The 16,028-nt window shown below is 37.8% G+C and overlaps 1 protein-coding gene across 15 annotated transcripts in view; it reads right to left on the minus strand.

Moving 5' to 3' along the window:
• The window catches only part of CHEK2 (checkpoint kinase 2), a 21,329-nt gene continuing 5,301 nt past the window's right edge, over positions 1 to 16,028 (minus strand). For 4 of the 15 annotated variants that reach the window (XM_068911358.1, XM_068911359.1, XM_068911361.1 and 1 more), the window contains 11 exons: positions 14,548 to 14,656; positions 12,611 to 12,664; positions 11,785 to 11,846; positions 11,212 to 11,311; positions 10,591 to 10,677; positions 9,673 to 9,836; positions 9,348 to 9,463; positions 7,622 to 7,707; positions 4,029 to 4,133; positions 845 to 925; positions 1 to 191 (listed from right to left, as the gene is read on the minus strand). In XM_068911358.1, coding sequence (XP_068767459.1) covers positions 96 to 191; positions 845 to 925; positions 4,029 to 4,133; positions 7,622 to 7,707; positions 9,348 to 9,463; positions 9,673 to 9,836; positions 10,591 to 10,677; positions 11,212 to 11,311; positions 11,785 to 11,846; positions 12,611 to 12,664; positions 14,548 to 14,656 — 1,060 coding nt within the window. In that variant the 3' untranslated portion in view covers positions 1 to 95. Of the gene's footprint in view, positions 192 to 844; positions 926 to 1,363; positions 1,419 to 3,978; positions 4,134 to 5,615; positions 5,932 to 6,854; positions 6,892 to 7,621; positions 7,708 to 9,347; positions 9,464 to 9,672; positions 9,837 to 10,590; positions 10,678 to 11,211; positions 11,312 to 11,784; positions 11,847 to 12,610; positions 12,665 to 14,547; positions 14,657 to 15,190; positions 15,216 to 16,028 lie in introns of those variants that run through there. The other 11 variants (XM_068911364.1, XM_068911363.1, XM_068911365.1 and 8 more) reach the window with 9 other exon arrangements.

A 16,028-nucleotide genomic window follows, 5' to 3' on the forward strand; every position in this document is an offset into this window, starting at 1 on the left:
TCTTACAAAGTTATTTTTATTATCAATTGTTTTAATAAAAAGCCTGCTTTACATATAGTAAAGCTACAGTTAACAAAAGTCACTTTTTCTTTTTTTCACCTCATTTTCTGAAATGATGTAGAAGGAATAGCGCGCTTAGAAGAGCCAGATTCTTCCTCGTTCTCATGGAGGCGCTTTCTAGTTGTGGTTGGCTAAAAGAAAGATGCAGCAGAATGGTTATACTAATCAGATAAGACGGAGCCTGTCACGTCTGCTATAAAATTACAGATTTCGGATAAAGTCTCCTTCCTGTAACCAAAAGAGCAACACGACTAACAAATATTTCTCTATGACCTACCTAATCGTGTAAGAAGGATCATATATAATACACTGTCTTTCATTCCCTGTCCTGCCTCCACTGCCCTCAGTCTTTTAACAAAATCAGCATTATCTTTCACTACTGTTTAAAATTTTCCTAACTAGTGTCTAGTGACAAATGTCACAATACCACTTCTAAACTTTCACTAACATAAGAAATTTTTTCCTTGGATGTTAAGCATCCATGACTTGAATCCATCAAAATATATATATATTCATGTAGTTAGTTTTAAATATATGAAGAAGCCTTTAATGCCTAGGAGACTCTTTCTGTATGTTTAAGCTAAGCGTCTTGCCAAAGCATAAAAGTCCATTGCTTTTATTCAGAAAGCAGAGATCGCATATGGAGCAGGCCGCTACATACAGCCAGGATGCACACTTCTACACTGAGTTCTCAAAATTATTTGATTTTCTTATTACGGACTACTTTCAAATCTAGTTTCTCTACACATCAAGCATTAATCTTCAAATAATCTGTTATACGTACCATCTTTGATGTTTGTGGTGGATTCATAGTGGCACTTGCTTGAGCAAGTAACTGTTGAAATGTACTCTTCATATCCTCATCCTGTGAAAAAGGTGGCAACTCTAAGTAGTATAGGGAATATTCAAAGGAAAAGTCTACATTTTGTTTAATCATGTGTATCAGCAATTAAGGATCTTCAAAGTACATTGCCAGGATACCGAGCAACTACATATACTGAAGATCAGGGCTAGGCACCAAAGACTTAACTGCTGCAAGAAAACTGACATATTGCTAAAGAAAACTCATCTAATCTACTTCAATTTTGATGATGATATGAAAATTGAAAGATTTCATTTGAGCACAATTGTCTCAAATTGTGCATGAAGAACATTGAAAACACATTTATATTAATGCAGAATTAAAGGTAGGTGTTATCACACAAGCAATTATTTCTAGTTCAGCCCTCAAAATAGAGGAGAAAAAAGTTCCTTATTAGAGTATTAACACAAATTAAAAGCACAAATTAAAATGAAAACAAACCATATAGCAGTAGGAGAAAGGATCTGTAATACTAGTCTCAGATTGCGATGGATCACTGCAACACAGGTTACAATCCATTCATTAGTCTAAGGCTTAAGAAACCAGTCCTTGTGAAAAGAAGTGCTGACTCCATCCTGAATTGAACACTACTGATATAACACTACTTTTGTGGCTATTAGACTAAGCATGATCAGCTGAAGATCAGCTCAAGCTCACTGCTGGTCCTCTGAATCATCTGCTTTATTCTCCAGGGAAAATTTGGAGCATATATAATTTCTAGAAAATAATGTGCTAGCTAACAGACATTTTCAGGAATAAACACTCTCAAGGACCTTCAACAGTAATGGTCAGCCTTTAATATAACCTCCCTCCCTCCCACTTCCCCCAAAATAAACACCTTCCTAGTCTGCCCCACAGTAGAATTTTGAGCAGGTCATTTGTGTATACTGCTGTTAAGAAAAAATAATTCTATTTTATTCTACTAAGAGAGTTTCCCTCAATAACTACTACTTACCTACTAGCCAAGCTAAAACTGAACTTGCGTTATCATGCAGCTAAGCATAATAACACTGAAACAACAGAACATAGGCTAAGAGTTTGTGAAGACAATTAATTAGCCAAAACCTTATCAGAAGAGGCCTTATCAGCTCTTGCGGCCTGGTTTCATCAAAGTAGAGCTAATTGCTCTTGAAAGATCGCTTTGCTTATAGTCTCACATTCTGTCCTCATAATGACTTCCCATTCTAACAGAGGATTTTCATTTCCACTAGCTCGGCTTCATCAGTATCTCAAACGTAGGTCGTTTTCATCTTCCCAAGGAAAAAAGTTGTATATAACAAGTAGAGAAGAATCAACTAAAACACCTAGAGCCTACAAAAAATCTTTCAAACAAAATGTTATCTTACAAAAATACCCTACAGTTACACCTAACATCAATAAGTTCATATAACATATTAAAGGTCGTAAACGGAGACATTTGTACGGCAAATACTCAGGTTTGGGACAAGCATCTGCTGAAGTAAAGTTTCCCTCTTAAAAAACCCTAAATGATTATCAACAAACATCATTCATAGAGCATTCATACTGCTACAGTAGTCCACTGGATAGTACAGTTCATTCTCTGTTTACCAGGTCAGATCAAAAATGGTAAGCCAGAAGATGCCTTTAGTGGAGGGAGAACAACTGGGAGAGATGCACTTGGAAAGGAGTGGACTTAAGGATTACTAGTCCCAGTCGGCAGAAACAGGCGCGGTTGCAAAAACATTAAGAGGCAGGAAAGGCAGCACAGATCATTTGTTGAGAGCAGCAAGTTTAGTAGAAATTCAGAAGAGTTTCAAGAGAAAGAGTTAGCATACAGCCCCAATTCTGGTTCAGCAGCCAGGGACAAGGGTGCTCCTGGTCCATGCTAGGCAACCTCAGGGAAACAGGAGATGAATGCCAAAAAGCTGTCTAGCGGGCATAGTGCTCTCTGTTCTAAAAATAAATCTTTCTCTAGTTTCAGCGATTTCTCTTGCAGGAGTTTTATTAGAATAGGTTACTGTGGATTAATTTCCTGCAAACCCTAAATCAGACTTTCAAAGCTGAAATTTGGTCTTTAATCCTTTACCAGGACGAACTGAAGTACGATACTCATAGTGACTTAATATAGGCTATTTCCTTTGGCCGAAACTGAACAGTGACTGCGTGTGTACCAACTGGAAAACTGATCTAGAACCAAAACCAGACTTTTATTCTAAACAAGACTGAAGCTAACAGGTTGTGTCATAAATCCATTCCCTCATCACTGCAAAGACTGGTAAACTCAGAAGTGAACAAGACATTCACCGATACTGACACACTTAGAAATAAGGATCTTTAACTCCTAGAGGGTTTCATATATTTTAACAGTTTTTTGGGGGGAAAGGCGGGAGAACTCTTTTTTGAAGCTATAGAGTATTGCAGCATCTCCCTTTTTGCTTTAAGTGTGTTCTTAAGTACTACAGGAAGGCTTTGATGTGAACATCAAGTTTATTTCATATGGAATTCGGACTGGTCTTCCTTTTCCAGCAGTGCATGTTTTGACTTTGGCTAAGTTTGAATTTGATAGGCAAGATAAATATTTTCACTTATATAACAACAGGTTTTTTTTCAGCACACAATCTAACACAAAATAATCTTCTCCCATTCAAAAGATCACAGTAAAAACTTCAGAGGCACAGAAAACAATTTATGGCTTACACACCTTTGAAAAGTGTTTTACTAAGTAACTATTTTGCTAATGTGGATTTCTTGAAGTTATAGTTGGAAACCTCCAATGACTCAGGTAAATACAGATAAAGGCATCTCCAACGAATAGTACTCGCTTTTGAGCAGCCCACTAAGTTTTCAAGCTTTTGATTTTAACAAAAAATGGAGTAAACAGCACAGGTATTTGAAACATTAATTTGAGAGCCCTACTGGTTTAGATAAGAGTTGAAGAAGTTAAGTTTTCTTTGGAGAACATGCTTACTTTTAACAGTTGAAAAAATTCTCTAGTGGATCCAAAATCTCTAGAGGGCTAACATGCATCAGCTATACACATAAAGCATGTGCCTGCTGCTTTTTTTTCTGTACTAACTTTTAAAGACAATACTTACAGACAATGCAAGAGGGATCAGGGAGCCAGTAGCTCCTACTCACTACTCACAGTTACAGCACTCAAGTAGCTCTTTTGGTGGTAGTATTCAAGGTGTGTGATATCTAGAACTGAACATATTGGATGTTGGCCTTCCAAGCAGGCAGCGTACATCACCTATAAACAACTAATATTCTTAGTAACAGCCCATGAAGGGAAATAGTTTAAAGAATAGCATCTGAACCCTAATGATACTTGGATTTACAAGCATGATATCTTCTGAAACTTTTTGTTCTGTCTTCAAAATTAAACATGGCAATAAGAGCTCTTCCCAAAGGGAATATATAATCAAGATGCCAACAACTATTTACATACAGAAATATCTCAGTTTCTTAGCTTTTCTGAATCACTATCTTGTATTTCCCCTTTCCCATCATGCATACCTTTGAATCTTAAAATCAGTGTAATATCAATAACATACCCTGCTCAGAATGATAAGCTAGATGTAAGACTCGGCAGCCAATTAGCTCACTTTTATTTTAGTTTTGTGTAGAAGCTGCACACAAAACTAAAATAGTAAAAGCCAGGAATGCCAGGAAGAAGTTTCTGATGTGCATAATTAGGAAAAGTTAATGACTCTTAAAAACAAGGGTCCAAATGCGTTCTCTGTCTCGGAAAACTGCCAACTGTTGAGCACAGAATGATACTCCATTGCTTCTACCCTGTTTGTTTTGCTCTTTACCTAAGCATTTAATACCAGCCCCAGTTCCCACTGGAGGAATATGAATGACACTGCACAGTATGAATAGGTAGAATTAGAATCTGTTGTGTGGCTCAGAGGCAGACCGGATGACTTTCATTCAGCCTACTCATGTAAAAATTAGCCAAGAAACCTCATGGGCCCAACAGTCACCTCTGGGGTGCCAAAGTTAATAAAAAGGTAAAGATCAGCTCCCACAAACCTAATTAGACTATAACAGGAGGCAGGGCAACCATTACCTCCTAACTCAGGGCTCCCAAACACCTGCCAGGAACCACCCCTGCAGGATTCTGCACTGCCTGCCCATAGAAAAAAGATGAGGAGTATGACTCTATTAAGAGTGTTCAAGGGAGGAGGTCCTTCCTATAGGAAGCACAATTGGAGCTGGTCTACAAAAACTGCATCCTGATTCTCAGAGAAGATGTTAAAGAAGTCTGAGAAGACGTATCTCAAAATGGATGCAGAAGCTGTCAGTTGTATTAAGAGGTGTTCACTGGAATCCTCTAGGCATTTTTGTACAGCCATATCTGCCAGGACTGAAGGTCTGAAAGTTTGGAATAGCTACAGAGGCAGACTGGGCTTTCTTTGCTGAAGAAAAATTGCAGAGATCTAGGATTTTCCATTAAATTCAGACCAGCTCATGGAGGCATACAAAGGATGTTGAAGCAGCACCGGAGTATGGACAGGACTACCTTAAGACCAATATCCTTCTACAAAAATAAAGGCAGAGAAACCTGCTAACCTCTGCTGTTGAGCTGGTGCCATAGCCTGCAGCAGAAGCCAAAAGGCCAGTGAGAAAGAACACATGGCAGAGAAGCTGACGTTAAATAGAGCAGCAGACTCGCAACATGCTGGATGGCATAGCATGATAGTTCTTTCATAGGTGGAAAGAACTGTACCTATCATTTGTGCTTGACCACCAGTCTATAGCGTTGATCCAAGAAGATACTTGCAAGCTCTACCTATTCCAAGTCTTCCAGAGCATAGACCATGAGGAACTCGTTGTTCGTATTTACCATTACGGCTAATGAAATCTATTTCTCTGAACATCAACATCTGTTTCTTCTTCTTCTCACAAAGGAGACAAATGTTTTGATAGAAAGGCCAGAGATGGCAGGACTGGAGGACTCCTGACACACTCCTTGACTAAAGGTGATAGGCTGGAACAGGACCCAGATAAGCTTGACAAAAGAACTCTTCGGTCCCGTACAATGCCTATAAAACAGGATCCAATGTTAAACACCAGTAGGATAACCAGAGAACAGCCACCAAGTGCCTTCTTCCAGCTGAAGACAGGAGAGCAAATTCTACATAGCATCTGAGATCTTCTCCCTTATCTGATTACAGGTTACTGAAGATGGATCAATCATAAGATACTACGGGTTTAGTCTGGGAGAACTGTACTACTCAGCAAGGAGTTATTACTCTCAAGCTGCATTGAGACGCAGTTTTATTACAGAGCCTTTTTGCATGAGAGCAAAAAGCTCTTTCATACAGTCTCATATGGCTGTTGCCAAGGGTTCTAGCACAGGCAGTGATAACACATTCCAGCGTGAGCCAGGCTGTATCAGGAGGCAATCACATTGGTCAAGGTTGAGAGGCCCTCAGGGTATAAGAAATTATGAGAGCTGCAATGCTAGTAGAGAGTTAAGAGTTAAGCCACAAAGATGCTGCGGTACCCAATAAATAAAAGAAAAGGGAACAGACATTAACTAAGAATAGTGTGGCCACTTTGGGAAAGAGAGAAAGTTACTGACTCCTTTTTCTCACTGGCAGATGTGTCTCCACATGTGGAGACACCATGACAAGGTGGAGGGCAAAGGAGAAGTTGAATAAAAAAGAAAAAAATCAAAAGGAAAGAGGTGTTTAGGATGGGAAAAGGCACAGGACAACATCAGGCAAGGCTGCAAGACTAGGAATAGCAGCAATAACAATTGAAAAGGAACATGGAACTGAAGGCCTGAGAAAGCATACCATGCTTTAAAAGCAATAATAGGAAGAAGTAAGAGCTAATGAGGACTTTGCCAGGGAAAAGGACCAAGACGACAAACGCAATGAAAAGAAGCAGGGGGAGTAATTGACACTGCTAGAAGAAAACCCAAGAATAGGAATAGGAGGAAAGCTGTGTGCAGACTTACTCATTGGGAGAGCAAAGGCACAAGTCTGTTCTGTATGCTGTAAGGAAGAAATGAGGTAGATGCACAGAGGGTTGACAGAGAGAAGGCCCCATCCCACAAACTCTTTGACACACAACAAGGCGTTACAAGATCATCTCACTTCCAGCAGAGAGACAAGGCAGCACTCTCTTCATGACGTTGGCTCTCTTTGGTTTAGAGTTGCCCAAAAGGAAGGTGGTGGATAGGGCATCCGGGCTAACTGTCATTCTACAGATTGGGATCTTGTGGCTCCTCCTGTGCGTCATTGACAACGCCAATAAAACAAGCAAACAATTCCCAAACACACAGCCTTGTCTTCTACTCTTCTTCTCTCCCCATAAGTAGGCAGCAGGATCCCACCAGTCTCATAAAAACGGTATAGCCAGCTGGCAGGCAGGCAGCAGTGCCTGGGAGAAGCACAAAATGGCAGTCCTGCTGGCTACTGTCAGAGAGAGCTTATGCGCAGGCAGACTTAAGCTCTGACCTAAGATAACAGCTGTTATTCCCAAGAAGCTACAGAATTGGAGCTCTCATTGCTCATCATTGTATCTGTTTCATAGTGTGCTCCCCAGAAGCAGGATCTGGCATACCAGAGTAGCCACAGTTCCCCTGCTTCCTTGCAGGGGCAAAACATATGGTATTAACAAAACCTCACAAAATTCAGCCTACTGAACTGCCTTTGAATTTACATTAAGAAATTATTCCGGGGGGGAAGCTTTGCTGTACTTCAACAAAGGCTCAACTCCTACCTGAAGCCAGGGATGCTCTAAGGCTTCCTCTGTTGTCAGACGTTTGCTTGGATCCACTACTAGCAGCTTCTTTACAAGATCCAGAGCTAAGATAAGAAGAGTTGGTTGGCATATGACCAGTAAATTCATAACTTGAAAACAAGTAACGCAGTATGCATACCCCAAAGCTTTGTGCAGCAATGCATCTAATTGCACTTTAGAACAACGATGCCCAAAAATACTGGCTGGGCAGATTACTTTTCTTTTTAATACGCATAGGAAACTGCAGACCATAGCCATTTTTCATCACGTGCACGCAATTCAACACTTTCAGTATACCAAAGCTACCACTAGATTTACTGAGCATGTCCACAGCTTATGTTCTGTGCATGCACAAGAAGCTCAACACTCTCCTATAACCTTCAGCATTACTGTGGACATGCAAAGATAGTTTAATCTAGTTTCCTATTACTGGAGAAATAACAACAGCTTATGGTGTCTTGAAAAGCACGAGTTTCTCTTCCTCATGAGTTTCTCCAGATGGATACTCTTATCACAGAGGAAGAAGAGCCAAGACACACATGTATGCTTAACATGACCACATATCATTTCATTTTCTTAGGAAACTACTTTACATACGCTGCAAAAAATTCAGTATTTATGTCATGTTTAATAACTCCTAATCTCCCCTAAAAGAATATTGGCAAGATTTACTTTCCATTCTACAACGCCTATTAAACAGGATCCAAAGTTAAACATCCGTAGGTGTTTAGGACTATTTACAACCTTAACATAGTTTCCATTCTTACATGTGTCCAATTTATTATTGGATAAGCTTCAGACAATTCAGGAAGGGGTTACACTTGGTAAGTTTATTAAAAAAATACCCTCTTTACTGTGAGGGTGGCAGAGCCCTGGAACAGGTTGCCCAGAGAGGTTGTGAAGTCTCCTTTCTTGGAGATATTCAAAATCCATCTGGACACGATCCCGGGCAACGTGCTCCAGGCGACCCTGCTTGAGTAGGAGGACTGGACTAGATGATCTCCAGAAGTCTCTTCCAACCTCAACCATTCTGTGATTTGTTAGAGACATCTCTGCAAATACGCAGGATTATCCATGGCAAATACTGTAACTATTTTGTGCATCTAAAGTGTCCTGAAAAGGAAAAGCATACAGATAGAAACTATCATTTTAGTTTATGTTGTGCAAAAACTCATTTAGCTTTGCAGATTGCTTAGTTTGGAGCGGGCCAAAGTTAACAGTTGATTCCATAAGTGTCTGATACTTCATGGTGCTAGACTTTGTATTTCAGGCTTAAAATTACTCTTAACATTTCTCTCTTGGAATTCTAACCCACATTCCTTAAACTCCTAGTATTTTTCATTCAAAATACAAACAATCTTTGAGCAAGGCAAAATCTGCAGATCAGCTTGATGAAGTCAGAAGAAAAGTAAAAGATGCAAAATAGCCATATGGGTCCAAGGACTGTACGCGTTCGGAGTTAATAATGCTAAACATTACTAAGAGAGGCACTTGTAGCCTTCTCTTCTAGAAAAATTTATTTGCTCTTTCTAATGCTTCAACTATGAACAAAAAGAAATGTTCACTGTAAGGGACAACTTGAAACAAAATGAACATACCAGTGTGCAATGTGCCATATAGCTGAAAGCTGGTAAGAAGTTAAAGAAAAAAAAAAAAAAAAGGGAAAGAGCTAGATACACTGCTAGCCACTGTAATGCAGTCATACCCATGTCCGTTACATGCTTCCATTCTTTTGCAATAAATGTGTATTCTCCACGAGTGATTTGGTCTTTCAGAGATAGTTGAGTATTCTGCTCATTAAATGGTGGATATCCACACAAGCTATATAAAAGAAGAAAACAAGTTAAACACCACAGGTTTTGCAATAGTGGAAGAAATATTAAAATCACATGTGTTAAAGCATCTGCTCTCATTGCCTCTTCTACATGTAACACATATTCCCTTCCCAATACATGTACAAAAGTTGCCAAGTCTTGAGCCATGTACATCAATGACTGCCCAATCAAGGCAGCAGCTATGCAATTTCTTACCATACAAAAAGAATAACTCCTAAACTCCAACAGTCCACAGCTCGGCTGTATCCGGCAGTCCCAAGTGAATTTAAAACTTCAGGAGCAAGATACGTAGGAGTACCACATAATGTTTTCATAAGAGAAGTTTCTCCAAGAATCTTGGATTGTCCAAAATCTGTAATCTTGTATTTAAAAATAGTAACACTGCATTACATATTAGGATTGACTGTACTACAACCCATCATATACAATAAACAATCAACGACAAATTGATACAGTGTCAACATACAATATCAGTATACATCAGAAGGTAACATTAAGTCTCTGCTTTCCAAGGCACAATTCCAGTACAGGACTATGAACCAAAAGTTACCTAAATCGTTATTAAAAAGTCAGCAAACAACAACTGAGAAGGGTAGAGGAGGAGAGAGGAATATGATAGTAGGTCACGTTTAGCACTAGCAAAAGCTACTCTCAGATTGGAACGCAAACTGAAGACCTCAAGGTAAAGATTTTCTACCTTATTAAAGGAGACTACTTGAAAAATAAGCAATTAGCATACAAATCTATTCATTGCTTTATCTGAAAAATATTGTCACCAAACAGCCTAGATATTTGTGGAAATGCTCTCTGTGATTCAAGAATTTAGATTTTATTGAAAAAACCACAGCTAAACGTAAAGTCACACTCCATTAAGTGCTATGCAAGATATGAAGCACAACATTTCTCAGTTGTTCTTACATAAACGTATGGATTGAAATATCCACAATAATAAAATTAGATTTACAAAAAGCCCTCGATGTTTTAGTTTACTTCATAGTTTGTATGACTAATTCCATACTACTTTTTATTGTTCTGTTTAACTAAATACTGAGTAGAACGGCAAGAAGCACTCTCAGATTTCCAAATGAACAGAAGAAAATTTAAATTTCTTACCTTTATAAGACATGTTTCTTCAGAAGATGAAAGTAGCACATTCTCCGGCTTTAGATCTCGGTGAATAATTCCATTATCATGAAGATACTAAATATAAATAAATATACACATACATCAAAAGACAAACAGACAATTATCTTTTTTTAAATGTAAGCTTTCCAATCTTTCTCACAGCTATGGCAGGTAACTGAAATGCTTGTCTAAGAGACGTGCACGGATTTAAAGCTATGTAGTTTATGATTTTAAAAGGGAAAAAAGCCCAGACTTAGAAACCATCATGCTTAAAATGTCAATCTTAATGCAAGCATCTGATCACAAGCTCTTCTGAAGGTGACTACAATGATGACTCTCCACCCACACACTACTAAAGGTCTCACACAATAATCCTGCCATGAATTAGCACAGCTTGTATTACTGTTTTAATCCCTGCTTTTAATAAGTAAGTGAGTTTGAATGTTCTTTGGCTGCAATGAGGTAAAGAATCTTGTTAAATTAGCTCGTGGAGAGCAGCGTACTGATTGCTTGCATGCGTTTCAGAAGTGCTAAATGACAGAAAAATTAGTCTGATGGCTATGCGTATGCACAACCATATTTTTCTTGGCAGAACTCATGATTACATACCTTTACAGCCAGCAACATCTGATAAAAATACAACTTGCAAGTAGCTTCTTTCATCTTGATTGGTCTTGACACTCGGTCATACAATTCTCCTCCTTCCATCCTAAAAGAGAAGCCAGTAATAAGTCACTGTATTAGTTCCAGAAGATGCACCTCATTAGGTGAGACTGAAATCAAAACAGCTTCATTTGGCTATTTGGGCTAAAGAGAAAGAATATATTTAATTTCTGAAAATGACTGAGCAATGCCCTAAACATAGCATACGCACTGCTGAACCAGGCTTTGTCTTCTGAGTCTTCACTGGGAGTTGTTTCAACACTTTTGATCAACCTTCTTTTACAAGCCTGAATCAAAGTAGCAGCAATCCACAGCAACAGCATGGCGGGCAACTGCCCAGGCACTTCAAAGTGCAAAAGGATCACTCCTGATTACCCGAGTTCATGAATTTTACAGGGGCTTCAGACAGTTGTTGGGATCAGCAAAAAATAAAATAAATTAAGGCTCACAACTATTCACGTTTTTTGTGGCCATGAAAAATGTTTCATTTAATGCATTTACTTTCAAGAAGTTACTTACAGTTCCAAAACAATGTAGTAATCCTCTGCTTCAAAGAAGTTTTTGATCTTGATTAAGCAAGGCTAATAAAAAGGGAACACACAGACAGACAGACACAAAAAGCACAATCATTTGTAAAAATTAACATTGCCAACACTACCAACACCGTATCATCCAAAATTTCCTATTTCAGTATGATTTTAACTGTACTAGTTTAATTAACACTTAGGCACTAGCGTCCCAGGCTTTGGCAAACATTCAAGTCCATCGTTTTCTCTCCTGTACCTCCACATACAAAAACATCTGACTTGCAATAACTACAACTCAGCAGTCACCCTTCTTTTCTCCAACTGTGAGTTTCCAAACTCTCAATATTTTCTCTATAGACAGTGTTGCATTTAAAGGGAACGTTAATTAAATTACGCAAACTTTCCACATAGTGAAAGGAAAAGAAAAGCTTTTGGGGGGAAAAATGGGGGAAAGGGATACAAATCCTAAAAACTGCCAGGGGAACGTAACCTTTGTTTGGCTATCTGGCAATATTTACAAAAATATGCATTAAGAAAAAAAATTCTCTGCAAAAGTGCTTCAGGCAGAAACATGACTGTGAAGTTTCCTCCCAAATTTACATCTCAGTTATTCAAGGTTCTAAAATCTCAAGTCTGTAAAGACACAGTGTACTTAAAAAGTTTTCAGTGAACTCATCTACAGCAAAAATGACAAGCACCCCCTCGAATATTTTCTAAACAAAAAGTTAAAATTGAACATTAGTTACTACACTAAGGTGAGCGACTTAGAGAAGTACAGGAGGCAACAAAAAGGAATTAAAACATACAGTAACACTCACGTGATTTATTTTCTTCAAAATCTCGATTTCTGTATTGATATTAAAAGCTGGGTTCTATTAAAAGAATCAAACATAATGCAGAGTAAGACAGCGGCGTTCTAAATCAAGACACTTAAGAAATAAGAGACAGTACCAGAAAAGCAATTGTTTCACATCCCTTGCTACTTTAAGCAATCATAACATATAACCTTTTCCCTTAACTGATCAGGTGCCCTTTGTGAATTAACTGAATAGTCTGCCGTCGTTATCTGTAGCAACATACTGCTCCAGACATGTCATTTCACTAAGAATTAGAAATCTTCATGTAATTTCCTAGCTACAAGATTAATCTTGACCACGATATATCAATATTGTCCTTATACAGCTTTCCGGCCTCAGAAATGCTTCCCGCGTGAGCTACACCTAAAAATAAATGCTACTCACCTCTAGTCTTTATTTTGCAAGGTAATGTAAACAGATTCTTTTAATCTCTTTTAACACATGGTTTAGGCTGAACTCATAAAATCACCCAGCAGTCTTTTTTGTTCTTCTTCCAATCTAAATTAATCATCTTTGAAGATAAAATTCATAACAGCATTTCTTAATCTTTACTAGAAATTCTCCAAAATGGCATTTAGCAGTTTTCAGTTACATTGATGCTACTAATTCATCTACAAATAGCTATTCTTACTTCCTCCTCTGAACTAGGAAAAGCATGGATTATAGCAGAAATTGTCACTAGTCTTGAGATGCACAGCCTTGCACGGTCTATTAAACATTATCTAATTTTTATTACTTCTGCTCACAAAGGTGTCAGCTCTTCTTATACAACGCTGCAGTCCTCCTTTCCATCAACACAACTTCAGGCCAGCGCCAAATTAGTACATTCCTACTTTTGGGCCATGACCTCTAAATATTCTTCTAAGGAAGACTAATCTCAAGACAAAGTCTGAGAACCTCCACCAGTAACTTCTCTTCCACCCAGTAATTCCCCTCCCAGTGAAGCCTCCTGGTATCCGTTCCTCAGCCAGCTACATTTCCACCTTAGAATTTTTGTCCTCATGAAAATATATATTTCCCAGATTAAGTAGTAATTTCCTACACATTACCCTATCAAATGCTTTGTCAGAGTTTAAATAGATTCTGTATATTGTATCTGTGCACTTAGGTCCATTTTCTTAAATAAATTAATCAGTTTAGTCCAACTTGATCTAACTTTGTAAATACACAGCTACACGAATTACATCATCCCATTTCCCATTGACCTTCACCTCTAATTGTATTTTTCTTGAGATTTTATCCTATACCCTCACACATAACTAAAGTTAGATTAACAGATGTGAAGTTGTTTGGACTCTTTCTCATCTGTTGGAATACAGTCACTTGGCTTGTTCTCCTCCTTCAAATTCAGGCTTCTGCTACAAGACTACACACAGGAAAAGCCCTTCCCAAAAAGCTTCAAAAATTTTATTAAAAATTATTATGATGGAGAATGCTGGAGAATAACGATGGTTACAATAAAATCATAAAAACGATGGTTACAACACAACTAACTAATGAGGTTACAACAAATCAAAAAAAAAAAAAAAAAACCAAGAGTTTGTAAATCTCTGGTCAGACCCCATGGGTTAATGATGTACCTTTCTGGTGTATTTTAGAAGATATACCCCGCAAGACTCCACCCACCCCACCTTTTTACATACCACATTTACAAGCAGTCTGAAAATGTGAGCATAATGAAATGTGTTCAAATAAAAATAAAACATTTTCTACAGAATTCTATGGTTTCTGTAAAATCAAAAGGCATTCTGAAATTACATGCAGAAGGACAAAGTAAGAAAAACCTCGTCAGTTGAGGACAGCTGGGGAGATAAAGAGAGAGGTTACCAAATATTTCCGGATCACACCAAAATTAACAAAAGAACGAACCACACAAACAAACAAAGAAAAATACTTACTGCCTCTCTAATACCACTTGCCATAAACTTCCGTTTATTGATTATCTTTACCGCAACCTTGTTACAGGTGCTTTTCTCAAATGCCAGTTTAACTTCTCCACAGGCGCCGCTAATAGAAAAGCACAGCTAGGTTAAAGCCTACAAATACTTTTCAAAATCCATGTAACAAGTATAACAAGTAAAATAAAGGCACTGGGCTGGTTAAGATTACACACAATTAGAGGCTACTGCTTTCCAACCCTCTGACTATAGCAAGTTGACAAAACTTTCTCAGTAATCGTTCAACAGTTAGGAAGGCACTGTTTAAATAGTAAGTGATGCTGAGGACCACCAGGTCAGAAATGCAAGAGTAATATGTAGAGCAAATCATTGGTTTGTACAAAGGGTACCAATGAATATCCGGGACAAGCTCTGTCAACTTTTCCATCACATAAATGCATTTCTACGGTTTCTGTATTGAAGAGAAGAAAATCTGGTAAAGAGTCCTCGCGATACAATTTTTTCTTCTTTTTTTTTTTTTTTAATAGTAGAAACTATATTACAGAAAGAAAGCCTTGCATTTTCCACTCAGATTTCTTTACACTGAATCATTCTCTCTCTCTTCCAAATTTTTCACTGACCATCAAGAGGAAAAAAAAATTACCTTCTTAAAAAGGCCTGTCTCCCTTCTGGAAAAAAAAAAAAAAAAAAGAGCTCTTTCCTCTTCTGAAGACCTCAACAGTAATGTTGCAGAAGGCTCTATTCTAACACACAATCAATTTTTCTTCTACTTCTGATCACTGAGAAAACTAACACACAAAATGTTAAAACTTGCTAGGAATCTACAAACTTTGTTCTCATCTCCTGAAAACTTGAGTTTCCAATTAATGGTAGTTTATGAACCCAAGCCAATAAGAAGAATTAAAGCTAAAAATCTAGACTAAGCTGTTCTAAAGAACAGTTTTACTCACGTGTTATCATTCATATATTCAATTTTTAATTATTTCATCATTTAACAGTTGAAACTGGAGTAATAGAGCTATAATCCAATGAAAGGATTTTTGCTTTGATGGCCAAATAATTGGGAAACAAATAAAAGAATAGTCTACTGCATTTCGGATTTACTGTCACTACTGCTACTCTGCCTTTTAAGAAGAATTAGTTCCTTCTGCCTCTGTCCCATACTTTCAAAATTAAAACCAAGAATAAGATCATTTTACATACAGTTTTATGATATAACTTAATTTTAGGAATGCTATACTTCAAAAGCAAACAATTTCTAAAATAAGTGACGGAAAATATTTTGTCTGAAGGAGTAACATCATGCTGTAAGCAAGTATTAAGCTGCCCATCATAAACACTACAATTTTTCAAGCATTCTGAAAAGAAACTTCTCCTGCCAAACTTTCAAATTCCAGTTTCCTCCTTTTAACAACTGTAAATGCATATAAATATTCTTGCACTTAAAGAAAAGTAATTACACCGAAGGAAAAAAATGTTTC

The sequence above is a fragment of the Struthio camelus genome, chromosome 17 (assembly GCF_040807025.1).
Source record: "Struthio camelus isolate bStrCam1 chromosome 17, bStrCam1.hap1, whole genome shotgun sequence".
NCBI classification, from domain to species: domain Eukaryota; kingdom Metazoa; phylum Chordata; class Aves; order Struthioniformes; family Struthionidae; genus Struthio; species Struthio camelus.